At 38.4% G+C, this 27,970-nt stretch overlaps 1 protein-coding gene across 2 annotated transcripts; it reads right to left on the bottom strand.

The window, feature by feature from the left end:
- Positions 1 to 664: 664 nt before the first annotated feature.
- Positions 665 to 27,037, bottom strand: CHCT1 (CHD1 helical C-terminal domain containing 1). 2 transcript variants are annotated; one of them, XM_001362371.4, is made up of 6 exons: positions 26,885 to 27,037; positions 20,430 to 20,531; positions 19,850 to 20,025; positions 18,675 to 18,774; positions 17,349 to 17,547; positions 669 to 2,004 (listed from the first exon to the last, which is right to left on the bottom strand). In XM_001362371.4, the coding sequence occupies exons 1-6, from the start codon at positions 26,933 to 26,935 to the stop codon at positions 1,919 to 1,921; spliced, it is 714 nt and encodes a 237-aa protein (XP_001362408.3). In that variant the 5' UTR covers positions 26,936 to 27,037; the 3' UTR covers positions 669 to 1,918. The 2 variants fall into 2 exon arrangements, with proteins under 2 accessions (XP_056672449.1, XP_001362408.3); XM_056816471.1 differs by lacking the exon at positions 20,430 to 20,531 and having other exon boundaries at positions 665 to 2,004; positions 26,885 to 27,021.
- Positions 27,038 to 27,970: the final 933 nt, after the last annotated feature.

Raw genomic sequence — 27,970 nt, 5'->3', positions numbered from 1 at the left:
GTGAATTCATTGCTGAGTACTGTGCCTTGGATATAGTAGATATCAGTAAGTGTTTGTGAAATTAAATGAGTGTCTATACTCTTTGAACCAGACTTCATTGGTAGGTGTTTAGACCCCAAAGAAGCCATTAATAAGGAAAAAAAGATCCCCTTACACTAGCAGCATTTTTTTTTTATGATAGTTAAGAATTAGAAACAAAGTAGATGTCCATCAACTGGGAAATGACTAAACAAATCATGGCACATGAATGTTATGGAATATTCCTGTACTGTAAGAAATATGTGTGATAGATACAGAGAAGTCTCCAAAGTTTTGAACTGATGCAGAGTGAAGCAAGAAGATCCAATAAAGCAATACACATAGTAACTACAGCAATATAAATGAAAAGAACAGTGACATACCAAGATAGCAAAAGTCAGTGTAACAGGACTTGAATGAAGAGATATGAGAAGACACTTCCAACCTAGGTGGTAGGTCCTCAGGTGTTACATGTTGCACAAGTTTTGGGACTTTTTAAGTATATTGATCAGTTGTGGCAACTTTTTTTACTTCTCTAAAAATACTGTTATACAGGATGATATATGATGATGTAATCAACAAAATATCAATAAAAACTTATTTTTAAAAAATTAAATGAAAAGGAAATATATTCCTCCTCCTGCAATGGCTAGAATTGGGTGTTTATGCCCATAGTCAGCATAGGTAAAGACATGATTTGATGGGGTCTAAGAAGGCCTATCAGTCAACATAAGCTCCTTGAAGGCATGGACATTTTTTTTATTTTTGTTTTGCTATTCCTTGGCATCTAGCACAGTGCTTAGTAAATGCTTGTTTAATTGAAGGCCCCAACCTCATGTCCCTTTGCCCCACAATCCTTTCTCTTTCTAAATTTTAAATATTCTTTTATGACATATTTTTTCCTGGGAGAAATAAGTCATTATACCTTATGGTCATTTCCATTTTTAGTGTAACTGAATTTAATTTATCAGATCCTTCCTAAGTAAAATCAGGTAAAATATGAGAGCACCAGGACATTTAGTTGAAGCATGAGAGGACAAATGCTAAAAAAGTAGAAGCAAAAGGTTGCAGGTATCCATGCTGCCTCTGGGTGGTACCATCACATTGCATGAACAGAGAGGGCTCTTCTCCCACATCATGTCATGAAAACAGACATGAGTTTGTTTATCCCTCATCCCTCTTCACCTGTTTGACAAACCTTCCTTTAGGAGGTCTAGAGGAACTGTCCCTCTTCAGTTAAGAAGCCCAGCTTGATAAAGGCCAGCAGTGACAAGCTTTTGTCTTCATTTGTCCATACTCTACACTCAACATCAATGCTACAGGTAATTGAAAGCTGTCCTTAAAAACCCTACATCGGCATCATTGAACCCAACTGGTACTTATTGACCCAAGAGAGACTGAGAGAAAGGGGAGAGTTTTGAAGCCCTAGCATGAGCAGTCTGGAAAGAGTACTAAAAGACCTTTCCACATTCAACACTTTTGAAACTTCTAAGCTAAATTTAGTCTCATTTGACAGATGAGAATATTAGGGTATGGTTTTCCCTGTTTACTTACTGAGGAATGATAGCATAGCTTTCCCCTCCCTTGTTCACTTCCCCACAACCAACTTTTCTTTTTCTCAGTCTGTGACTGAACAGATTGGTTAGACTAAGGATGAATTTCTTTAGTATGTTTATTTCCCTCCCTATCTGCTACTAATTGCCACCCCCAATGATCTGTGAATAAAGATAATTTTGTCTTCTCTCCCTCCCTCATATCTGTCCCCACCCCCTCTTTTCCCCAACCCCAAAAGCTTTGATAGAGAGAGGAACACACTGGGGTAGAGAGGGTTGCAGGTGTTGAAGGAAGCAGAGTGATTTCAGGACAATGGGGACGCTCTCACTGTCCTGGGTGGGTTCTCCTATGGGTGGCTCTCAGGAGTTCTGAGGGCTTCCTTCATTCTCTTTCTCTTCAGTTTTGGTTTGTGGGAAAGTTTCTTTATAGAGTCTGAAAAAATAAAAATGTAATAAAGAAGGTCTTGTCAGTATGGAATCCACGCCCACAGAGCAAGGGGTGTGAGGAATAAAGGAATTGTTGTTGGCTATCATTGTAACTTACTTTTCCCAAGGTGCTTTGCATTTATTCTTTTAATTTTTTCAGGGAACAAAATATTTTTTCTCTCATCCACCCCCATTAAAAATTAGAAACAAAATCCTTGTAACAAATATACTTAGTCAAGTAAAATACATAAGTACATTGGTTATGTCCAAAAAAAGATATGACAGTCTTCACACTCAGTCCATCCATTATTGCTCCTCTAGAATCATGACTGGTCATTTTGTTGATTAGACTTCTTAAGTCAAAGTACTTTGCATTTGCTGCCTCTCCCCTCTCCTTCAAAGCAACTCCATTTTGCAAATGAGGAAACAAGGCAGAGAATTTAAGTTATTTACTGAGGTCACACATGGAGTTAGTGATATAATAAGCACCAGAACTCAAGGCTCTTAGTTCCAGACCAGAGCTGTTCCCACCATTGTGGTGAAAATTTATCACACCAATACAAAAACTCCAAGCTAAATAGATTTATTGAGAGGAGGCCAAACTCCCAATAAAGCCAGACCCTGGTCAAGATCAGAACCAGAGACCCTGAGCCATAGGAGATAGCCTTTTTTATGCCAAGAAATCTGATGACACAGTGACAGAAAATACAATCACAATTAAAATAGAATAGATGCAAAATCTTTCACATGAGCAATTCTTAAATAATGACACAAATGCTAATTAAGCTAGAAAGTGTAAAAAATCACTATGGGTGGTAACTTATGTCTATTATTACAATTGACCTTTCCAAGGCCTCTGCAATAAGGGTTTGGGGGCTAATTGTTTTTCTGCTGACAATAATTATAAAATACTAGGAGTCAGCAGTTGGGTGCCTGTCTAACTTGTTATACAAAAGAGTAGTCCTCCACCCCCATCCAACTAGCTTGTTATACAAAAAAGAGGGAGTGGTGGACTAAGTGGAAACTCTTGGGTTATAGGCTTAAGGTTAAGATGTAAACAAGGTTTGATACCACCCTAAATTGTATTTTTAAGCTAATGTTTATACTTTTTATAAAGCAAATCATATTATTTTACTATTAACTCAAAACTGATTGTGTTATAAAAATAGTCAGAGGCCAATAATAATAAAATCATAAAAAAAAGAGTAGGAGTTTTCACACATTATCCCTCCTCTGATCCAAAGAAAAATGCAAGCATCTTTCTATTGGATCATTTACAATCTAGGGAACAAAGTAGGTGTTTTGGCACAACAATTTGTGAGTGGGTACACTTATGTTAATACAAGGACATCGATCAAAGTTAGCTGTTATCTTAATTGCTAATACAATGAAGTATCTATACATATCTCTGTAATGTGTGGGCATAGTTGAAAGCAAACATGAGAATGAAAATATTTGGCAGGGTCACATAGTAGTGTGACTAGGAATGTAATCCCCCAAAGTCACTAGGCTCTAAGTACTTCTTGCAGGTGTTTTGCTTCTTCCAGGGCAATACATTTAGCCCATCCTCCATTGTTGTAAATCCAATCTGTTAGTTTAGTCTTTAGGTAGGTCACCATCCAATCCTCTATCTCTTCTACTGGTGGCTCCATCTTTTTGTTGACACTGTGGGTACAAAGTGCTGCTCCAAAGGAAAAGAATCCCACCAAATGTTGATTTCGTCATCAAAAAGTTCATCCAAGATCTGGGTGAAATACTATTGGGCTGAATCAGGTGACAAGTTGAACTGAGTAGTTAGGTCAGGAAAGGTGCCTTGAAAGAGGGATTCTAATTTGTCTCCAGCAGCATGCAGAGCCTGATGCAGGGGGTTAGATGCAGTGCTCTCTCCTGGACGTGTTTCACAATTGTAGTCTTTCTGCGTTAGCTGGTAACTTCACAAAATCTGCTATCAGGGCTAGTGTATCTGGAGCTGAGACTGGAAGTACCATGTGGGTGGATAACTTGTTAGCATTTAGAAAAGTGAAAATAAGTGAGAAGTCCACCTGAGACTAAATTAGGATCCTTGCAGTAGAATAACTAGTCCTTGCAGATGTCAAAAGGAACAGGTTGTAGCTGTATACTTGCAAAGAACAATGCATCAGATAAGTGAATAAAATCCAATATATTAGCAGCATCTTGAAAGAGTTCATGCCTAAAAAAATACACCTTAAGAACAATCTATACCATATGCTTAAAAGTAAGCTAACATTTAAAAAGTTAGGCAGTCCAACAGTTTACAATTATGAGAATAGATATTCAAAGAATGATTGACCCATTTAAGAATGAATTGTAATAAGCCACTGCTATTGAACGATGTGTGTCCCACACAGATGAGTATGTTGTGATATTTGTATAATTTATCTTAATTTTTTGTAATTCTTCAACATCATTGGTGGTATCTCCTAAACTATTTACACACATATTTTATACACATATATAGATATAGTCAGTATGATTGATTAATTATAGCACAGGTTCAGTTTCCATAAGCATATGAGCAAGAATTCATCCTGAAGCTAGCACTAGATGTATGTAAATTAGTGGCAATTTTGTGCCAATCCCTCAAGTTCAGATAATAAATTCAGTGATCCCTAGGTTAGGAATAAGTTTTTAGAATCTGACACCATTCGAATCCTTTGTATGATTTTTATGGTCACAGTTGGGATCAAATAATTTATTCCACAAGTGTCAAGCAACTTTGAGGGAAAAGAGGAAAAAACTTGACCAGCATAAAGGATCTGTCCAAGGATTATTAATCCCTAGGATAATGCTGGAATAGGCTTTGTCTTACTTATTTTTTTATAAGTGACTGTAGCAAAAAAAAAAAAAGAATTATTTCCACTTTTCCTGAGATGTATAGGCATAGATAAAAGAAGCCAAATTGCTTTTAGGAGAAATCTCAAAAGTTATAGTAAGTTCTGGAGCTCAAGTTATTAATAGTTGTATGAGAAACCATGTGCTAGGTCATGCATAAAATGAAATCATAGCAAATCAGAGAGAAATCTTGGACTTAAAATTGACATGGGTTTGGTTAGAGAACCCTTGAGTCTTCATAGGTCAAAGGATGACTATTATTAAACTTTGTTGATGGATTTCATCCTTGAGGGCCTATCTGCATCCGTATCATTACCAGTATCCTCAGTATCCTCAAAGTCACTAGTCTGACTATCAGCATCCAGAATTCTAGGTTCATTGGTTTCTTGTTTTCTCTGTTTATAATTGGTAATTCACTTTAAGAATCTATTCTTCAAATAAGTTCAATCTAATCTGTAGGTATTATATAGTTAATATAATTACTTAACAAGAAAATCTTATATGGAAAATGATGTTCTGCCTTGCCTAATATTGGAGGATTGATTAGGATCTTGGTTTTTTTTAATTTTGACATTTAAAATTGAGTTTCCAAACAAAATTTAAATTTCAAAGTTGAAATATTGGCCAAAATTTTCAGTTTTGAAGTCTTTTCTATAAAGTATTTCTACAACCAATGTCTGTTATCATACATATATATCATACAAGTTAAATTTAAAGCTATATTTCTGTTTTTCAATGACTCAATTTTATTTCTAATTTTATTTTTTATAACCATAAAACTTTCAAAACTATAAAACTTTTAAAAACTTTTAAAAATACTATATTATCCCTCCTCTTAGGGATATATAATTATGTATACTTAGACCAAAATATAAAGGGTCCCACGAGCAATAACCAGATCAAACTTTAAAAATCTCCTTTATATTCAAGCTTTTTATTGGCACTCTATCCAAGTTTCTTATCTGTCTCTTCCTCATTTCACTTGCTTAAAAGAAAAGCACTTTCAAACTAATTTTAAATTCTCATTCTATACTTCTCTTACCTTCTATTTGCTTAGTCCCTCTAGTCTTTATTTCCAATCATCTTTCAGGTTATCTACATGTATACCCCCCAAAAATTCCAGCATTAATTTTTAACCTTTTAGAAGAGCTTCTCTCCTCTGGCTAATTTATTAAGAATAATTAGGGGGCAGCTGGGTAGCTCAGTGGATTGAGAGCCAGGCCTAGAGATGGGAGGTCCTGGGTTCAAATTTGACCTCAGACACTTCCCAGCTGTGTGACCCTGAGCAAGTCACTTGACCCCTATTGCCTAGCCCTTACCACTCTTCTGCCCTGGAGCCAATACACAGTATTGACTCCAAGACGGAAGGGTTTAAAAAAAAAAGAATACTTAGACAATATTACAAATATCCAATTTATGACAAATTTATAAAATCAATTTGTATGACAGTTTATAAAATTCATATGTAAAAACTAAAAATATACCTGAGAGGATGACCATCATATACAACCCTTTTAAAGTATATTAATAAGCCATACATTCTAGACATCCTGATGTTACACTAAAAGCAACTAAAGTGATCCTGGTAGCCAACCCCCCATACTTGTCTTATTGTGACTGTGATTGCCTGCACACCATAATGGACCTCCAGCAGGAATGGCCAGGTAGACTTGGTGATAAAATTTTTAGAAAGAAAAAGCTTGCCTTTCCAGACCCCTGAAATCTTGTTTGCATTTTACCATTGTCTTTGTCATCTTTATTTTCATTGATGTCTTCATGGGTGATGGTTGGCCATATGCCTTTTCTGCCTCCAGCCTCAATGCCCCCCAGTAGTACTTTCAGACAGGGCTTTCTTCAGCTGCAAGCTATACTAGTTCTCTTTCTTGGTAGAAAGCTATATGGGCACTTAAATTAGGCATAAGAGGGGCTGAACCACAAAAATGATGGCAACTCCTGCACCCCTTCCCCTCCTCTAATTCAGAATTGTTAGGGGACACATCTGTGAGATTTTAATGGATTTTCTGTCAGTTCAATCAAGTCTTTTCCAAAATAAAGATTTAAGGAAGTCTACATTTGGTGGCTACTGGGCATTGGGAGAAATGCAAACCTTAGGCCAGGAACAGTCATGAGTGCTTTCACAGGAGAAGCCTTAGTCAGTACAAATAAGTGACTTCACAGTCTCTCAAAAGGTTGGAACTATGAACCTATAGGCAGCAACCCGTGGTATTGCATGCACTTGTTTCCTGTCCTGGGCACCAACAGGTCCCACAATGGTTTACATTTCCTTTTTGGGGAAAAGTCCTTTTTCTGGTGTTTTGAATATCTTTTGTCCCTGTTAAGAGAGTTCCTGAATCAAGTAAAGCAGCATGGGGAGACCAGGAGCAAGTCATTGTTTTACTAGACCAAAGCAGAAACTATGAAGATGACAGTTGTTAAGTCCTTTTACAGAGAAATCTTGTGGAGAGGTTATGATCTGGTGGTTTTTTCAAGTAAATGCAAGCATATATTGGGGTTTGATAAAGGTAGCATGGAAGGCAGCACATAAATCAATAAAAAATAAATAGCTTTACAAGAAATAGCAATCACAATAGTGATTGGATAACCATAAATGGGCTTACCATTAGGACAAATAGAAATTGATGCATAGATGATGGTTTTCCTCCTTTGATGACAATAGCTTGCCCAAACCTCATTAGGTAAGAGATCAGATGTTGAGAGATTTTTATCCTGGGCTAATAATGCAATAGACATTCTCACCATTACATTCACTTAATAGATCAATGAATAATGGAGTTAACAAGTTTTTGTCAGGCAAATTTGCAATAAGTATACTATCTGCCATACAATAAATAATAGTTCTCAAGGTACACAATGGATAATTGACAATAATGTTCCAGTATTGATTAAGTAAAAACATTTATACCAAATAGCATTAGGTAAAAGAGTCTTATTATACACCATGCACCCCTTCTCTGCTTATTTCCCTACACTCAGGCTAAAGCAACTTCCCTATTTTGATTCCAGTTTTTAGCCTGAGTCTCAACCCATGTTATTACTTGTTCTCAAAATTGTTCCTTTCCAGATCTCTCTTTTTCTTCCTGCATGTGTCCTCTGATTTCACAATAATAGCAAGACCCTCTTATCTTGAATTTCTTAACTTGGGACATCTGTTTCAATTTTCTTGACATTTCTACTCCTTTATCTTTTCCTTCATACACATATAAAGCAATTGCTTTTAATTCACCTACAGGCTTCTCATGACATCCTGGGCAAAATTTTGAGAAATACTCCTTGATATTGGGGAGTGACTGGTTTACAAGGACAACATTAATTATTCTAGCATCCCTTGGTTTAATGGGTTCTAATCTTGCAAACCTCTTAGCACTCTTGCACAATCTATCATAAAATCTCAGAGGGGTCTCATCTTTTTATTTCCTAAAATTTGTGGTAATTTTCTGGGCTCTCTGTGAAAAGCTCCATCCTTCTAAATTATTTCTAGTATCTCTAGTAAATCATCTGGAAGATTAGGATTCTAATTTGTGTCTTGAGCCAGCCATATCCCCCTTCTCCCTAGACATGCTACCACCCAATTGGTAGGTTCTATAATTCCTATTCTTTCCCCATCTGATAAGGTTTCAAGAAGATCTTGCATGTCATTTCATGAGGAACAGTACCCTCTAAATATGGATTTAAACAGATCAATCACTGCTAAAGGGTCTTCATCTAATCGAGGGGTATTTTGCTTCCATATTGCTAGATCAGAAGGTCTTAAAGGATGATGTTCTTTGATATAGACTATATTTCCCTGTGCATCGAGTTGAATTCTATCTATTAAAGACAAAGCAGGGGCAGGGCTGGGGCTGGTTTTTCTTTTTTCTCCTTGCATTGCTCTCCCTCCAACTCAAAAGAAGAAGAAGGGGCAGAGGGATGGGCAGGTAAGACAGGGTAAAGCTTGTTTGGGTCTGAATTAATCCCTCTATTTGCCAGCTCCTGCCAACATCCCAGGTATTTACAACTGCTCCCATCTCTCTTATCTTTCTAACTTCTTTATAGTATAAAGATTAAAAGTTCCAAACCTTGTCCAAAAGTTCCTGAGAGTCTTACACCAATTAAAACAGTATTTCTAAAGCTTTGTCTCTCTTCATTTCTTTACCTACTGGTCACCTTTTGTTATCCTGTGCAATCAAAATTTTTCTAATGGAAAATCTACCGGAATCTCTCTTCTACTTAGCCTAGACCCCGTGTTTAAAAGAGGTGTGGTTAATGCCTGGAGAAGGGGAACCATCCTGATACAGACTGGGCATACTGTCCAGGCCCCATTTTCCCTTTTTTTGTGGGCTCTGTACCTGACTGGACACTCTTTTGCCACTAGGCTGGTTATGCCACCCCTGGTAACCTACAACTACTAGCTGCCCTAGACCTTCTCCTGAGGGGGTCATTATAAATAACCCACACAAAAATGATTGCATAGTTCCTAAAATAATTCTTGGTTATTCAGTTAAGTACAATTTAGAAGTTCTTTACCTCTCCAAACAAGTAAGAAATTTTAAATGCCTGTTACTACTAGTTGACTAGGAATCAGAGTAAGTCATAATGTGGCCTTAGCTTCCAAAAAAAGAACTAAGCACCTTATAAATAGAAAATCTCAATTTTAGACAAATAATCCCAATTTTAAAATCTAGTTTTTACTCAGCTATTACATAATTTCAGACACAAATTTCACATTAGTAGGCAGGAGAGAAAAGCAGAAGTTGAAACTTTATACGGTCTCTCCTTAAGTTAGGCTTTAAAATGAAACTCAGGAACTATGGCATATTCCAAATGAACAACTAATCTGTTTAAAATTCAAGAAAGAAAAAGTTTGAGTAGACTTTCAACCTGCAGTTGTTGAAAACCACTCAAAATTACTTATGAGTCTGGAGTTAATTTGAAATACACAAGCACTCATTGTTCTTTGATCTCTCCTTCAAGAAGGGGCTGGGAGCAAAATCTCCCATGTGGGTACCCTGAAAGAAAATCCTTCTTGGAGAAAGGACCCCCCAAGGGACAGGATTTCCTGCAGATCATGTTGGGGTCACCAAAATGTGCTGAAAATTTATCACACCAATACAAAAACTCCAAGTTAAATAGATTTATTGAGAGGAGGCCAAACTCCCAATAAAGCCAGACCCTGGTCAAGATCAGAACCAGAGACCCTGAGCCATAAGAGATAGCCTTTTTTATGCCAAGAAATCTGATGACACAGTGACAGAAAATACAATCATAATTAGAATAGATGCAAAATCTTTCAAATGAGCAGTTCTTAATGACACAAGTGCTGATTAAGCTAGAAAGTGTAAAAATCACTATGGGTGGTAATTTATGTCTATTATTATAACTGACCTTTCCAAGGTCTCTGCAATAAGGGTTTGGGGGCTAACTGTTTTTCTGCTGACAATTATTATAAAATACCGGGAGTCAGCAGTTGGGTGCCGATGTATCTTGTTACACAAAAGAGTAGTCCTCCATCCCCTGTCCAACTAGCTTGTTATATAAAAAAGAAGGGGTGGTGGGCTAAGTGGAAACTCTTGGGTTATATAGGCTTAAGGTCAAGATGTAAACAAGGTTTGATACCACCCTAAATTATATTTTTTAAGCTAATGTTTATAATTTTTATAAAGCAAATTATATTATTTGAGTATTAACTCAAAACCAATGATTGTGTATTAAAAATAGTCATAGAAGCTTTATATTATAATATATGATATTATAATAATATAATCATAAATATTATAATCATAAAAAAGTAGGAGTTTTCTCACTCACACCATGTCTCCTGCTGGTCTTCCAGGCACTACAAGATCAACCTGTTTCCTTCATTTCAAGGACACAACTTCCAGAATAACTTATCAAACCCTATTGTCATTATCTCAGTAATCATAAGAAAACAGTACTATCCAATGGCTATTTTATCCAAGTAGAAAAAAGCCGGATGATGAAATCGAAAGAAAAGAAGTTTATTAGAGAAACTAAGTGATGAAGGCTATCCTCTCCTGGATCTTAGTTCCGCTGCTTAATACCAGTTCCTGTTCCTTTGACTCCATTTTAGCATCTGTAAAATGAGAGGGTTAGAGAACAGCCAAAATGGCCACCCTTTCCCACCACAACTTCTCTGCAAATATCTAAAAATCACTCCAAGTTCTGAATGGGAAATTTAAGTTAAATAGTGAACTATATTTCCAGCTCAAGTTGAAATAGGAAGACAGAAGTTTGTAGAAACTGGGGCCTAGGCCTAGTCAGTAATGAAAAACCTTGAACATTCCAGCACCAGGTTTGAAGTCAGCAGCTGTCCATGAAAGTATATCCAAGCAAGGAACAGTGCCCAGACCTGGCAAAGAGGAGCCTGACCTTGTACAAGGACCAAGAAGAGACGCCAACTAGTTGTTCTATTGCACTCTACCCAGTGCTGGGTCACATATCCAGGGAAGACAGAGAAGAGGAACTGCAAGAAGGGATGGAGCTATAGGCCAAGGACCAGTTGTGGGAACTAAGTTATGTACTGAATGAGCAGACATAGAAACAAATAACTGTGCAATTCTGTCCCTGACTCTAGCCCAAATAAAGTCTAAAGTCAAGAAGTAGGATTGAAAGAATTGGTAAATAAGAACAACAAAATCCAACTTTATCATGGTAACAAATATACTCAAGACAGAAACCCAGAAGAATGAATTAAAAACATAGACAAGGGGCAGCTAGACAACTCAGTGGCTTGAGCCTGAACATGGCTAATGCAGAAATATGTTTTGCAGGTGGCAGTTACATGGCACAATGGCTTGAGAACTAGGCCTGGAGTCAAGAGGACTTACATTCAAATATGGCCTCAGACACTGATCCTGGGCAAGTCACTTAATCTCCTTTGCCTATCCTTTGCCCTTCTGTCTTAGAGTTGTTCCTAAGACAGAAAGTAAGAGTTAAATAAATGTTTTTTTTTTAAAGAAATGTTTTGCATGACTATAGATGTGTCATAATCTTATTTGTTGTTTTCTCAATGAGCAGAGGAGGGGTAGAATGAGACAATGTAGAACTTAAATTAAAATTTAAAATACTGACCTCAAAAACACATCAAGGAGAGGTTACTTAAGACTATTGGAAAACCATGACCAAAAATAAGAACTTAGACATCTTATTTTAAGAAAACTACCTTAGAACCAGGGAGAAAAATGAAAAATTTTAACTCCTTAGAATTTATAGCCAAAATTCACATCATCTAGGCCAAAGAAAAATTGCGGCATACTATCAGGGAAAAAAAAATCAAGTACTACTGAAGAATGCTAGTCTGGATCACATAAGTTTTAATAACCATCATGATGAAGTAGAGAGCTTGGAATATAGTGTTCTAGAGGGCAAAAAGAGCTAGGCTTACAAAAAACAAAACAAAAAAATCTTGTCCAGCAAAACTGAGTATAATCTTACGGGGGCGGAAAAATGAATCTTTAAGGAAATAGAGTACTTTCAAGCATTCCTAATGAAAAGATCAGAGTTGCATAGGAATTCTGAAATACAAATGCAAGAGTCAAGAGAAACATTAAAAAGGTAAATATCAATGAACAATCCCAAGGAAATAAACAAAAATAACTTTGTATAGTCTAATATAGGACATGATACCTGCATCCCCCTCAGATCTCTGTCATTGTCAGGTACCATAGTGAAAGTCTAATGAGACAGAGGGCCTTTGGTGATTTTGGTTTTTAAAATCTATGTTTCAGTGATTTTGGAATAAATGAAAGGGTGTGGTTTAAGAAATACATTATAGCTGAAGAGAGAAAAGGTGGAGGAAATTATCTCACATAATTTATACAAATAAGTCAAAGGCCATACAAATGAGGAGGAAGGGATTGGGGAAGAGCCTGACCCTTGCACCTCACTTTAATCTGAGCTAGTCAAGGAAATACACATATATCATTGAGTACAGAAATATATTTCACTCAACAGGGAAAGAAGAGTGAAGAGAGAGAAGAGGGTGAAAACTAACTTTGGAGAATATATCACAAAATGGAAAAAAAAAAGAAAGGACTTAAGAACCTTTCATTACACTTTGGACACAAAAAAGAGAAAAGGAGCAGGGGAGCAGAAGCATACTGAATCAAACCTAGAGTCATAAGTACACTCCTCTCTTCTCACCTTTTTCTTCATAAAAAGAGAACAGGAAACTGATCAACATCCACAATTTCAGAGGATTCATGATGAAATATACTGCATACCTCTTGATAGAAAGGTCAAGCATTCAGACAGACAGTTTCTTGGACAAGACCAATGCAATGATGATTTAGGAAGATTTGACTTCAATTCTGACCACAGATCTTTAGCTATGTGACGGGGCAAGCTTCTGAACTTCTATCTGTCTTAGTTTCCTCATTTGTAAAATGAGAATCATAATAATAGCACCTGCATTTCCCCATAGTTTTTTTTTTGCTTTTCCAATTCATTTGTATGTACACACACACACACACACACAATGATATATTTGTAAAGATCGTGTAAGTACATCTTTTTGTTGTTGTTAAGTTGTTTTAGTCCTGTCCAACTCTTTGTGAATCCATTTGGGATTTTCTTTTTCTTTTTTTAATTTTATTTAGTTAGTCAATTTAGAACATTTTTCCTTGGTTACAAGAATCATGTTCTTTCCCTCCCCTTGCCCCATCCCCTCTCATAGCCGACGCGCAATTCCACTATTTTACATGTGTTCTTGATCAAAACCTATTTCAATGTTGTTGATGTTTGTATTATCCCTAGTCATATCCCCCTCGACCCATGTGAACAATTGTTTTTCTTCTGTGTTTCTACTCCCACAGTTTTTCCTCTGAATGTGGATAGTGTTCTTTCTCGTAAATTCCTCCAAGTTGTTCTGGATCATCATTGCATTGCCACTAATGGAGAAGTCCATTACATTTGATTATACCACAATATATCAGTCTCTTTATATAATATTCTCCTGGTTCTGCTCCTCTCGCTCTGCATCACTTCCTGGAGGTCATTCCAGTCTCCATGGAATTCCTCCACTTTATTATTCCTTTGAGCACAATAGTATTCCATCACCAACATATACCACAATTTGTTCAGCCATTCCCCAATTGAAGGGCATCCCCTCATTTTCCAATTTTTGGCCACCACAAAGAGCGCAGCTATGAATATTCTTGTATGTGTCTTTTTCCTTATTATCTCTTTGGGGTACAAGCCCTGCAGTGCTATGGCTGGATCAAATGGCAGATAGTCTTCTAATACCCTTTGGGCATAGTTCCAAATTGCCCTCCAGAATGGTTGGATCAATTCACAACTCCACCAGCAATGCATTAATGTCCCAACTTTGCCACATCCTCTCCAACATTCATTACTTTCCTTTGCTGTCACATTAGCCAATCTTCTAGGTGTGAGGTGGTACCTCAGAGTTGCTTTGATTTGCATCGCTCTAATTATAAGAGATTTAGAGCACTTTTTCATGTATTTATTAATAGTTTTAATTTCTTTATCTGGAAATTGCCTATTTATGTCCTATTATGTCAAATTTATATAAATTTGAGTTATTAGACCTTTGTCATTTTTGTTATGAAGATTTTTCCCCCAATTTGTTGCTTCCCTTCTAATTTTGGTTGCAATGGTTTTGTTTTTAAAAAAACTTTTTAATTTGATGTAATCAAAATTATTTTTTTATATTTTGTGATTTTTTTTCTTGCTCTTGCTTGGTCTTAAAATCTTTTCTTTCCCAAAGATTTGACAAGTATACTATTCTGTGTTCACCTAATTTACTTACAGTTTCTTCTTTATATTCAAGTCATTCACCCATTCTGAATTTATCTTGGTGTAGGGTGTGAGATGTTGATCCAAACCCAATCTCTCCCTTACTGTCTTCCAATTTTCCCAGCAGTTTTTATCAAACAGTGGATTTTTGTCCCAAAAGCTAAGATCTTTGGGTTTATCATCAACTGTCTTGCTGAGGCCACTTACCCCAAGTCTATTCCACTGATCCTCTTTTCTGTCTCTTAGTCAGTACCATATTGTTTTGATGACCACTGCTTTTAGTATAGTTTGAGATCTGGTTCTGCTAGGCCCCCTTCCTTCACAGTTTTTTTTTCATTATTTCCCTGGATATTCTTGATCTTTTGTTCTTCCAAATGAACTTTGTTATATTTTTTTTTCCTAATTCAGTAAAAAAGTTTTTTGGTAGTTTGATGGGTATGGCACTAAATAAGTAAATTAGTTTCAGTAGGATTGTAATTTTTATTTTGTTAGCTCATCCTACCCATGAGCAGTAGATGTTTTTCCAATTGTTTAGCTCTAGTTTTAATTGTAAGGAACGTGTTTTGTAGTTGTGCTCATATAGTTCCTGTGTTTGTCTTGGCAGATAGATTCCTAAGTATTTTATACTGTCTAGGGTGATTTTAAATGGAATTTCTCTTTCTAATTCTTGCTGCTGATATATATTGATTTCTCCAGAGTTCTTATGAAGATAAAATGAGAACTTTTGTTAAGCACACAAACCCTGAAGTGCTATATAAATGCTAGTTATACTTATTACTATGCATATTTGTCACAAAAGATTTATTTTTCCATGAGGGAGGTTGAAGGGAGAGAAGGTTGTTTTTTATAAATTAAAAAATGTTTAATTTTTTAAAAGTTGTAGCTTGAAAGCAACTAAAACAATTATGGAATAGGTAACTACAAAAAAATCTTTGAAGCATTTTTTTTAATATATGTCTTCTTTCCAAGATATATACAGGAGCAACTAGGTAGTACAGTGATTGGAGTTCCAGGCCTATAGTGAAGAGAATCTATACTCAAATCTGACCTCAGACACTTCCTAGCTGTGTGACTCTGGTCAGATCTCTTAACCCTTATTGCCTAGCCCTTGAAGTGCTTCTATCTTAAAATGGATACTAACACAGAAGGTAAGGGTTTAAAAAAAAACCCAAGATACGTGACTAAAACTAATTTAAAAACGTAAAAATAAGAGTCATTCCCCAATTATTAAATGGCAAAAGGTTATAAACAGGTTACATTCAAAGCAATAAATTACAGTTATTAATAGCCATGTTAAAATAATACTCCAAATCACTAATAATTTGGAGCACTAAAAATTAAAGCAACCATGAGTTTATACCTCTGCTTCTAAGATTGCCAACACTGTTAAAAAAAATACAACAAAGTGACACATTTTAGGGGGACTTGCCAAACAGGCCCAATAATGAACTCTGATAGAAACTGTGAAAGGATTCAACAATTCTGGAATGCAATTTGAAACTATGCTCCCAAAATTACTAAACTATGCATACCCTTTAACATAGTGTAACCACTAAATATAAATAAAAAAAAATAAAAAAAAAACCAGATCAATCAAAGAAAAAAGAAAATCAGCCAACACTAACAGTACATGGTGTAACCTGGGGCAAATATCTCAGGACTTTACCTTCCTCATAAAATCGGGGATTGGGCTAGTTTTATAAGGACTCCTCTCTCAGCCTCTATATCCTGTAATTCTGTATCTTTCTTTATGGTTTCTCTTACTGCCTAGAGTGGTTGTCTGAACATAGTAGATGCTCAGTATTACAAACTGCACTGATTTCTCCCCTCAACTCTCACATTCCTATTCGGCTCAGATTTGTGCTTTCAACAGAGGTGTCCTGTGGGTTGAGACTAATTGGTGGGTAGAGGAGGAAGGAAGAGAGGCTCTTGTCAGCAGATGTAATGGATTTCGAGGTGAAAGGGGGTTTTCTTAAGGCTCTGGACTGTCAGCCCTTCAGAACATCATGCCCTTTCTCAAGTTCCTTACTTATTCTCTAGCCAAGAGTTCCTAAGATAGAAATGACTAGACCTCATCAACCCACATGAGAAAAGATGTCATTTTAGACTTAAAGCAAGATGACTTGGGTTTGAGTCATGACTTATACTCTTATGCGACCCTGAAACAAATCACTTGGTCACCCTGAGCCTCAGATTTTGTCCTCTACAAAACAGTAATAACAAAAAATAAAACCGGAAACAAGATATGTAAAGCTCTTAACAAATATTGAAACACTATATAAATGTTAGTTACTATTAGGATGATGCTCTTAGGGTCTCCCCCAATCCTAGGTGGAATAGAAGGGTTGTTATTATGCCCCCCACTTCCATTGCTTAGAGCTGGTTCCTTCATTGGAGTAAAATTCATCTTGTAATCCCACTGCCTCATTATTCCCTTTTGAAAGGGATTTGGGAAGTCATTTAGGGAAACTTCCCCTTCTTTTCAGGAATCCCCTTTAGAGCATCTAGAGTTCATTTGAACACTTCCTCCAGAACCTGAACTCTTAGTCATCAGAGGTTTTGCACTATAGCGAATCCTTCATTTCTTGTTCTTTTTGGTCCCTGGGAAGAAACTAGGTCTGGTACTGCTCTCCAGCTGCTTGGATATACTGTCTTGATTTTGAGTAGCTAGTACTGCAGCCAGTTCTCCTGGGAATTTCCCTCCTAGAGCCATGCCAGCATTACCTCTCTTGGCCTGGCCCCCATGTTTCTGCTCCCCAGAAAGGGAGGCTTCTGGGGCATGGCCCTGCATCTTGTTGAACTTTTCCTTTGTGCAGGTGGAGTCCCGGTGGAGGCCCCAAGCATTGTAGAGCTCGGGCAGGCTGTTGCTTTGCTCGGTAGAGGGGGCGATCGTCTCTGAGGTGTCCAAGGGCCGGAATGCCACCTGTAAACAGTACAGGATGCCAGGGAGCTCATGCATCAGGGAAAGGACAAGGAGCCACCAAATCCTTAGTCTCTCCCACCCCATCCTCTAAGAATAGATTATTGGGGGGAGGGGTACAGAGTGGCTTAAAGCTGACCATTAGGATCTTTAAAAGGCCAGACCCTATTATCTCCCTTTCTGGTCTTTCCTCTGAAAAAGAAAATCCAATTCACAACACAGCTTCCTTTGGCCCTTTAAAAATCTGTCTGAAAGCCAATGTGTGTGTGTGTGTGTGTACATATATATATATATATAGTTTTATATATAATTATCTATAATTTTATGTATATGTGGTTATATATTATGTATAGTTATGCATATACAAGATTATATATGTACATATGCATATGTTATATAGTTATGTGTGTATAAATGGCATATGTCTACAGACATATGTGAACATATAAAAGTTGTATATGTGGATACACATACACATATACACATATATATAAGGCAGTTAGTGCAGTGTGCAGGATAGTGCAGTGTGCAGTGTGTTGGGCCTGAAATCAGGAAGACCTGAGTTCAAATCTGGCCTCAGACACCTACCAGTTTTATGACCCTGAGTAAGTCACTTAATCTTGTTTGTCTCAGTTTCCTCATCTGTAAAATGAGCTTGAAAAGGAAATGACAAATCAATGTAAATCTTTGCCAAAAATACCTTAAATGGGGTCACAAAGAGTCAGACACAACAATATAAACAGATAGATATAAATATAGATATAGATATATACACCTTTTGCACTCTGGCCTCCAGGCTGAGGTCTTTCCACCTTTGGATTCTGACTTCTTTTTGAGGGAAGAGCTAGATATGGAAGGGAGCTAGCTTTCCCAGCCAGACCTGTGACTGGTGTTCACTTGGACAGAGAAAGTCCAGGACTCAGCCCTCAGTAGCCATGTTCCCTCTTCCCTGGACATCCTAATGGAGAAGAAACAAGAGAAGGGTGTCCTGGACACCTCTCTCACATTCCTGCCAAGGATCTCTAGTTTCTCCCATGAAAAAAATCAAATTGAGAAGAACACTACCCATGTCTCCCTGGGGAACCTGTGGGAAGAGGCTGGGGAGAGAGTGGGGAAGAGATCTTCTTTACCAAGAATTTGGCATTCTGGTCACTCTTGCTGTACTTGTACAGTCGGCGCAGTAGTTTGGCATCCAGCTCTGAGAAGAGGGAGATGAAACGCCAGAGCATCCTAGGGAGAAGAGACAGGAAGACAGCAACACCCTGAGTGCTGCTAAAAGTTGGGTCAAAAGGAAAGCAATCTCCTTCATTGGGGAGATAGAATGATCTAGGGTACATTGCCCAGTCCCAGATCACACAAATAAAGTTGAATTATTTGGGAGGAAAAGTGGAAAGTGGGAGAAGCAGCAATTTAAGGCTACCTTGGTTTGCTGAGCAAGTCAAGAACTTCTACTCCACCCCCCTTTCTTTGAATAACTTAATAAGATGTTACCCTTTAAGATGTTAGATTTTAAGTTCCTTAAGAACAGAGGCTGTCTTTTTATTTAATTTGTATCTCTGGTACTTAGCACAGTGCCTATATCATAGTAGGCACTTAATGTTGATTAGATATGATAAATATTAGTCTTGAAGATGGGGTTCTGAGTTTAGGAATGCATGTAGCACTCTATGTGGTCAACAAGTGTTGGATACTAGTTATGATCATATTGGGAACAATGCTGCCCTAAAAGTGCACTCCTTACCATTTTCCCCAGTCCTTAAACACACTCAAAGCTCCTCATTGGGCAAAGAGAAAAAGATGCTGAATGTTGGGGTTTTTTTTTTCTATTTTCCTTCAAGATTCAGCTAATATGTCACCTACCTAAAACTTTTCCCCATCTCCCCAACTGCTAGTATCTTCCATCCATCCCCAAGCTATCTTGGATTCATTTTACACAAGTATTTCCATATTATACGTTGTTACCCTATTAGGACATAAGTTCTGTGAGGGCAGATATTGTTCCACTTTTATACTTAGTAGCATATTTGGCACATAGTCATTTAATGACTACTTGTTGGTTGAATGTTGTAGGAGAGGTCCAGAGACCTGCTGACCCTCTTGATACAAATAGTGTCTCTCTCTCTCTGTCTCTCTGTCTCTCTCTTTCTCTCTCTGTCTCTGTCTCTGTCTCTTTCTCTCTCTCCTTCTCCCTCTCCCTCTGTCTTCCTTTCTCTCCCTCTCCCTCCCTCTATCCCTCTGTCCCTCCCAATGATCCTAGGAAAGAGGGAACTCAGTGGTAGGATGTTTGAAGAGAGAGGTGCCATACTTCCTCCAATGCTTGATTTCCCAGGCTCGGCAATAATGCTGCAGGAAGGTGTTGATGTGGTCCCCTAGAACCATCAGGCTCCTCTTCATATACTTAAGTTTCTTCTTTTGGGGTAGGTCCCGGGGCAAGTGCAACTTTCGAAGAAACTTCTTTAAAGGTCTCAAGTATTCTTTACACTAAGAGGAAAAAATGGGCATGGTTAGAAGAAGCCAGGGGCTTATTTTCCCTCTGGTCATGGAGCAACCAGAACAAAGGGAAAGAGCCCAGACTATTAAGAGGAATCTGTCTCTTAGGCTAAAGGCCAGTCTTCCCCCTGCTCTTTTCCTTCCCCAGGTCCCCATTCTCCATCTTTGAGATCAAATGGGCCTTTGACTCCCAGTGCTCTAAGGCGGGGGAAGTGAAGACTTATATTCCTGACTATGCAATCTCACGTTTCCAAGAGTCTTTGCCTCTGTACCACGGCACACATAAAATTCCACTCACAGGTAAGAGCTACGATGCCCCCTGCAGATGTGAGATCTGCCTACATTTTCTAAAGAGTCAAAGAAATGAGATAAAATTTTGCAAATTCCTCACTCACAATTTTGAAGGTGTCCTGTCCTAGGCCCTCTGCATGACGGATGAGTGAGTCTCCAGCTGGGATGGTGCTGGAGCTTCTCTCCAGACAGGGTGCCTCTGTCACCTGCAGGACACAGGCCTGGGGTAGGGTGGAGGGCCTAGTCCCTGCTTCTAGTCAGGGGGTTGGGATTGAGCAGGGTTGTAGCTGAAGCCAAGCAGCCAGCAGTCTGGCCTGAGCTGCTATTTACCAAAGCTCCAATATAACACTTTTCCTTCCTCCCCAGTTCTCTCAAACTAATACTAACAGGGAATGTCCCAAATTAAATACTCTGCTCATACAAAGAACCAACTTAGAAAGTAGAGACACTGGGACATGGGTGTCTAATAAGCAATTCATCAGGCAAATGTGTCTTGCCTGACCCCAGATGAAGCCTGCTTAAGATTTTCAGCAAAAACATTTAATTTTTAAGTGAGCATCCAAGAACTGTCAAGGCTGATAGGACCCCACCAGTTGCTTCCAAATTGTTGCTGGGAAATTGAATGCAACCATGATAGCAGAATCAGTTCCATTCGTAATTCTGCCTGAAGTTGAATGTAAATAATGAAATAATTATATTGGTATAGCATTGGGAGTCAGTCACCAAGCATTTATTAAGCACCTGCTAAGTGCCAGATGCTGTGCTAAGAATTCGGAATACACAGACAAAAAAAAATGGAGTGATCGTGGAGTTCACAGGGGGAGACAACATGCAAACAGCCATGTCAAACAAGATACATCCAAGATAAAATTCAAAATAATCTCAAAGGGGAGGCATAAGCATTAAGGGTTTGGAAAGACCTTTTGTAGAAGGTAAGATTACAGCTGAGATTCAAAGGAAGCCAGAAATGGTAGACTAGGAGAGAAAGCATTAGAGTAGCATGGAGGACAGCCAGTGAAAATGACTAGAGTTGGGAGATGGAGTGTCTTGTGCAAGGGACAGCAAAGAGGCCAATGTCACTGGATTACAGAATGAATGGAGAAGCATAAGACATCATAAAATTGGCAAAGTCTGGAAAAGGTCAGGAGGGCTTTAAAGGCCAGAGTATTTTATATTTGAATGGAGAAATAACATAGAGTCACTGGAATTTATTGAATAGGGAGATGATGATCAGACACACGCTTTTTTAGGAAGATCAGTTTGACAGCTGAATGGAAGCTAGACTGGAGTGGTCAGAGACTTGAGGCAAGATAACTAACCAGAAGTCTATTTCAAGTCCAGGTATAAGGGCAGTTAGGTAACATAATAGAGAGAGGACCTGGGTTCAGATCTGGGCCTCAGACTCTTCTTAGCTTGTGTGGCTTTGGGCAAGTCACTTAACCCCAATTGCCTTCCCTTTGCCACTGTTCTGTTTTAAAGTTAATGCTTTAAGATTTTAAAGGTTTTAGTTTTTTTTTACTTTAAGACAGAATATAAGGGTTTAAAAAGAAAGTCCAGATGTGAAGTGATGAGAGCCTGCACCACAGAAGTAGCAGAGAAAAGGGGGCATTTATGATGTATTACAAAGGTAGAAATGTCAAGTCTTGACAATCAATTGGATACGAGGGGAGAGTAGCAGAGAACAAGGAGTGAAGGATGATGACACCTCAGTTGTGAGCCAACGTGACTGTATGATAATGGTGCCCTCCATGGTACAGAAGAGAGGAGAAGACTTCTTGGGGGGATGGAGAAGATAATGAGTTCTGTTTTAAGACAGCTATGAGATATCCCACTTATTGGGGCAAGAATTCACTATTTCACAAATAACTATTAGGAAAGCTAACAATCAGTCTGGCAGAAACTATCCATGGGCCATTTCACACCATACATCAAGGCAAACTCCAAATGAGTAAATGGTTCATAACATAAATGGGGACATCATAAACAAATTAGAGGAACATGAAAAAAAACCCCAAAATTTATGGATAGGGAAAAAGTTAATGACAAAACAGGAGATAAGAGAAACCTACAAAAAGAAAATGGATAATTCTGATTATACAAAACTTAAAAATTATTGCACAAAGAAGACAAACATAGATAAAATTAAAAGAGAAATAAGAAATTAGGGAAAGAATCTCTGCAGCATGCTTTTTTAAATAGAGATTTAATTTCTAGGACATATAGAGAACTGATTCAAATATATAAAAATAAGAGCCATTCCCTGTTTTGACACACAATCAAAGGATACAATGGACAATTTTTCTTTTTCTTTTTTTTTAAACCCTTACCTTCCGTCTTGGAGTCAATACTGTGTATTGGCTCCAAGGCAGAAGAGTGGAAAAGGCTAGGCAATGGGGGTCAAGTGACTTGCCCAGGGTCACACAGCTGGGAAGTGTCTGAGGCCAGATTTGAACCTAGGACCTCCTGTCTCTAGACTTGGCTCTCAATCTACTGAGCTACCCAGCTGCCCCCTAGACAATTTTTCAAGGAAGAAATCATAACTGTCAATAGCCTTATGAAAAATACTCTAAATGACCAATAATTAGGATGCAAATTCTGAGTGGCAACTAGGTGGTTCAATTGATAGAGAGCCAGGTCTGAAGATGGATTTAGATCTGATTTCAGATACTTCCTAACTATGCAATCTTGGGCAAGTCATTTAACCCCAATTTCATAGACCATATCAATCTTCTGCCTTGGAACCAATACTTAGTATTAATTCTAAGACAGAAGATAAGGGACAGCAACAACCACCAAAACACTTCTGAGGTATCTCTTCTTACTCATAGATTGACAAAGTTGAAAAAGAGGGAAATCTCAAATGCTAGAGGGGCTGTGGCAAAAAAGGCACATTAATGCATTATTAGTGGAGTTCTGATCTGTTCCAGTCATTCTGGAAAGCAATTTTGAAGTATAGCCAAGAGGCTATTAAACTGTATATACCCTCTGACCCAAGCTATTCTCTCTCCCCTAAAGAGATCAAAAGAAAAGGATCTATACATGCCAAAATATTTATAGCAAATCTTTTCCTGGTGGCAAAGAATTGCAAACTAAAGGGAGGGGTGACCAGCAATTGGAAAATGGCTCAGCAAGTTATGGTATATGAATATGATGAAATATTATTGTGTTGTAAAAAATGATGAAGGGGATAGTTTCAGAAAAATTCAGGAAGACTTGAATTAACTGATGCAAAAGGAAGTGAGCAGAACCAGGAGAAAAGTTTATATTATAGAATAACTACAATATTATAAAGACAAAAACTTTAAAAAACTTAGAAACTCCAATCAATACAATAGCCAACTACAGTTCCAGAGGACTCATGATGAAAATGGTTGCCCTCTTCCAGAGAAAGAGATGATAGTTTGAGAATGTCTACTGAAGCCTATTGTTTTGGACATAACTAATGAGGACATTTTGGGCTCACTACATATTTTTAACAGATTTTGTTTTCCTTACTTTCTCAATAAATGAGCAAGGGGGATATGGTATGGGAGGAAGAAAATTCAGAACTGAAAGTAAAATTTAAAAAAAATGTAAACCCTTACTGTGTATTAGTTCCAAGTTAGAAGCTCTCAATCACTGAGCCACCTAGCTGTCTCTGATAAAATAAAATTTAATTTTTTAGATATCTATGGGCTATCTAGTTTAAAATGTCCAGTAGATAGAGATTCAAGTTTGGAGGCTGAGGTTAGGTTAGGTTCTAAGTAGATCTGAAAATCATTAGTGTAGAGATGATAAATGAATTCGCAGGGGCTGATGAAATCACTAAGTGAAAGAGCATATAAAAAGAATGTTAGTTTTTCAAGATTCATATACTTCCTCTGTGACTCTGGGTAAGTCACTTAAACCCCACTGCCTAGCTCTTAACATCCTTTTATCTTGGAATCAATATGGAGTGGATCCTAAGGCAGAAGGAAAGGGAGTTAGGGTTTTTTATTGTTGTTTTTTAAAGAGAGGTTGAGGAGCAGTTAGATAGGTAAGAGAAGAATCAGGGTGGAACAGTTCACAAAAGCTTAGAGAGAAAAGTTAAGAAGGACAACGCCTGAGAAAAGGCTATTAATTTGAAAATTATGAGATTGTGTAAAGAGAATAGACTAGTTGAATGATGAGGTTGGAAACCAGGCTGTAGAGAATTCATAAGAGAATGAGAGAAAAGGAAGTAGAGGCACTGATTGTAGCGAGCCATTTAAAAGAATTTAGCCACAAAAGGGTGAAGATACATGATACAGTAGCTAATGAGGACAGACAGATCAAATGAGTGATTTTTGAGATGGGGGAAGGCACGAGCCCATTTATAGATAGCAGGGAAATAGCCAATAAACAAAAGAAGTCTGAAGTTAAGTGAGTGGGGATTATAGAAGGGCAGTTTACAGAAGTTGGATGGAATAGGATCCCTGGTGCATGTAAAAGAGTTTGCTTTGGCAACAAGAAGGGCCACTTCATGTGAGATTGAACAGAAGGCATCTGGGTGATGTGAGATGAGGGGAGAAAAGGGAGCTCTCAGTAAATGGCCTCATTTTTTTTTTCAGGGAACTATGAGACAAGGTTCACAGCTGAGAGAGTAGAGGAAGAGGGAGCCAATGGGAAGTCTGAAGAAGGATGAAAAGATTTGGAAAAGCCTCTGTGGTGAGTAGGATAGTGAGCCAATCAGGGAGGTATAAAAGAATTACATTGCCACAGAGAAGCCCCAGTTGTGATTATAACAAATTTGAATTAGATAGCTTAGTTCAGTAGCACATGAGTAGGAGCAAAGGCAGCCAGTAGTGGAAGTGATCCAGGGACTGGAAAGCTAGACAGTATAGAATTGAACTGATTCCGCAAGGATTAGATGAAGTCAATGACTAGGGAAAAATCCATCAATAAGGGATTAGAGGGCCTAATGAGGATTGAGAGCAGGGTGTGGGGTTGCAAAGCAGAGGGATGGTTAGAATGGCAATAGATTGTGATCAGGTAAGAGAATTTCAGAATTCCTGAGCCTGTAAGTGACAGGTTTTGAAGGCTTCTTTAGTGGAACACTATTAGTGTCTTTGTCTAGCCAACTACTCGCCTAACGTTCTGACCTGAAATACCTTCTCCCCACTGTCCCAGGCCCAGCTCAAGTTCTGTTCCCTCCAAGCCTTCCCCAACTATCCTCCAGCCCACAAAGATCTCTGCTTCCTCTGCATTCATATCCCTCCCAGTCCACTTGTTGTACTCCTTGAAGTTCTTTCAGCCCTAGAGCATCGTGTCTGGAAGCCTAGATTTAGAGTCAGGAAGACCTAGGTTCAAATCCTCTCTTGGAATAGATGACTAGCTATGTGATGAAGGTAAGTGCTTCACAAGTGTGAGTTATTATTCCCTTTTAACAAATGTTTCCTGAGTGCCCGCTGTATTCGAGTGACTGTGCAATCGAAGTTACTAATGCTGCTGCCTTGCCTCCCTCCCTAGGCTGTCGCTGTGAGGGCAGGGATTCTGTCTCAGACCTCTTCCTGTCTAGTCCAGTGCCTTGTTATTAGGGAACCTCCCTCCACCAACAGTAATCTACACCTATTTTGCAATTTAGAGAGTTGCTCAGCATCCTGAGACATTAAGCAACTTGCCCAGAATCACATAACCAGAAAGTATGTATCAGAGGCTAGCCTTGAACCCAGGTCTTCCTGACTCCCAGTCTGCTTCTCCATTCATTACTCTGTGACACCTCCCACTCTGCCTTGTCTCTAGGCCGGGCAAAACAAACATGAAGGTGCTGTTAGAGAGGATGAAGGATGAATGCTGGGAGCAAATCAGTTAAGAGCTGCACATAAGTGTCTTTCCCAGAAGATCCATTCAGCATGCAGAAAAAGGATCTCTGAAAAGTGAGAAGCAGGAGGCTATAATAGTAGGCACGTGGAACTGAGGGACAACTGAATTGATTCATTGACATAAATCCGAGGTAGGCAGAAACAATTTTTCAGGATAATATAAGAAAGATGAGAGTAACTCCCAGTTATATAGGTCTTTAAGCGAGGTACTTTGCATATATTATGTCATTTGATTTTCACAACAATCTCAAAAGGTAGGTGCTATGATTAATCCCACTTTACAGAGGAGGAATCTGAGCCTGGGAGAGGTTAAGTGATTTGTTTAAAATTATATACCTGGTAAGTTTCTGAGGGAGGATTTGAATGCAGGGCTTCCTGATTATAGATCCAGTAATCCACTAACCTGCTTCACAAAGATGAGGTAAATGCACTTGAAAAGGAACCAATGAACCTTCAGATCTTCTGTTTCTCCCTTCTATTTCAGCCATTACTCCTGACATTGGCAATGTAAGACAACCTGACCAAACCATCTCTAAGCAAACAGGAAGATGGGACCCCAGCTAACTCAACTCTCATCCAAAGCCAGGTTATCATTTTCTAGGTCTCTAATCACTTCCTTTCCCTTCCTAGCTTCTTCCTTGAATCTTCTGCTAGCTTGCTTGCTTCCTCACAATGGTCCCTCCCCCACTGTGGCTCTCTTCCTTTAGGGTCACCTGCCCCCCCCAAATGCCCCACTTCACCTTCTCTAGCGCCTTGTCCCCTTCGCCCCCTAGCCCGTCCGAGGTCTCCATCTCAGCAGCTGGGCTGGTGGGCTCCTGGAAGGAGACACACACCACCCCCCACCCCCGACTTCCGATCCTCCTCTGTGACCTGAGTCCCTCCTGGAGTGTGGAGGTTGACTCCAGAACTCACAGGGAAACCATGGCAACTGCCAAAACAGAGTACCCTCTCCATAGCTAAGGATGCCTGGCCAGGGCTTAATGTCATTTGTAAAGACACACAGCTGTGTCCAGCCCAGGGAGAACAGTACTACCCATGTATGTACGTAATCTCATTAAGAGTCCCAGACCTTTCTTGGGGGCCAAGCTAGGTCCAGTTATGCATATATCCACATACATATATAGATATATGCACACACACACACACATATATATACATATATACACACATGTATTCTTAAAGACTGATGGGAATTTTATTTTGAACATATAATTATTATCACGGTTACATTCAGCAAACAAATAACAAAAAATTTTATTTATGACTATGTCCAGATTACTATAGTATTTTTCAATCATGTCTGACTCTTTGTGACCCCATTTGGAGTTTTCTTGGTAGATACTGCAGTGGTTTGCCATTTCCTTTTCCAGCTCTTTTTTTTTTCAGATGAGAAAACTGAGGCAAACAGGGTTAAGTTAAGTGACTAGTAAATGTTTGAGGCTAGATTTGAACTCAGTTCTTCCTGACTAGGCCCATCACTCTATCCACTACACTAACATTTCACTAGCCCTATCATAGGCACTGAGAAAAATGCAAAGTTTAAATAAGACATGTCTCTGTCCTCAAGGAAGTCACAGCCTAGTCAGAGGACAAGACACCAATATAGAACAGAAATAGCTGGAATATGAACTTTTCTCAGTAGGTAATGAGGGAATCACTGAAGGGTAACATGACCACATCATTGTTTAATGAAGATAAATCACTGTCAGGTAATCCGAAAGGATGGAGTGAAGAGAAATAGGACATCCTGATAAATGGCTGTTGTACACAATGGGTGTGCTAGAGTTACAAAATAAGGGCTCTGGGAAATGTGAGAGGAAAGATTG

This window comes from Monodelphis domestica, chromosome 2 (assembly GCF_027887165.1).
Source record: "Monodelphis domestica isolate mMonDom1 chromosome 2, mMonDom1.pri, whole genome shotgun sequence".
NCBI classification, from domain to species: Eukaryota; Metazoa; Chordata; class Mammalia; order Didelphimorphia; family Didelphidae; genus Monodelphis; species Monodelphis domestica.
The sequence above is the reverse complement of the archived record's forward strand: the minus strand, read 5'-3'. Positions and strand labels throughout refer to the sequence as shown.

What these genes read in the sequence shown, in the direction of transcription:
- CHCT1 (XM_001362371.4), bottom strand. Translation starts at nt 26,935, where the DNA reads ATGGAGACCTCGGACGGGCTAGGGGGCGAAGGGGACAAGGCGCTAGAG. An exon ending in GAAATCAAGCATTGGAGGAA is followed by an intron (nt 18,775 to 19,849) that starts GTATGGCACCTC and finishes TCTTCTCCCTAG; the next exon opens with GATGCTCTGGCGTTTCATCT. An exon ending in TGGGGGCCAGGCCAAGAGAG is followed by an intron (nt 2,005 to 17,348) that starts GTAATGCTGGCA and finishes TTATTTTTTCAG; the next exon opens with ACTCTATAAAGAAACTTTCC.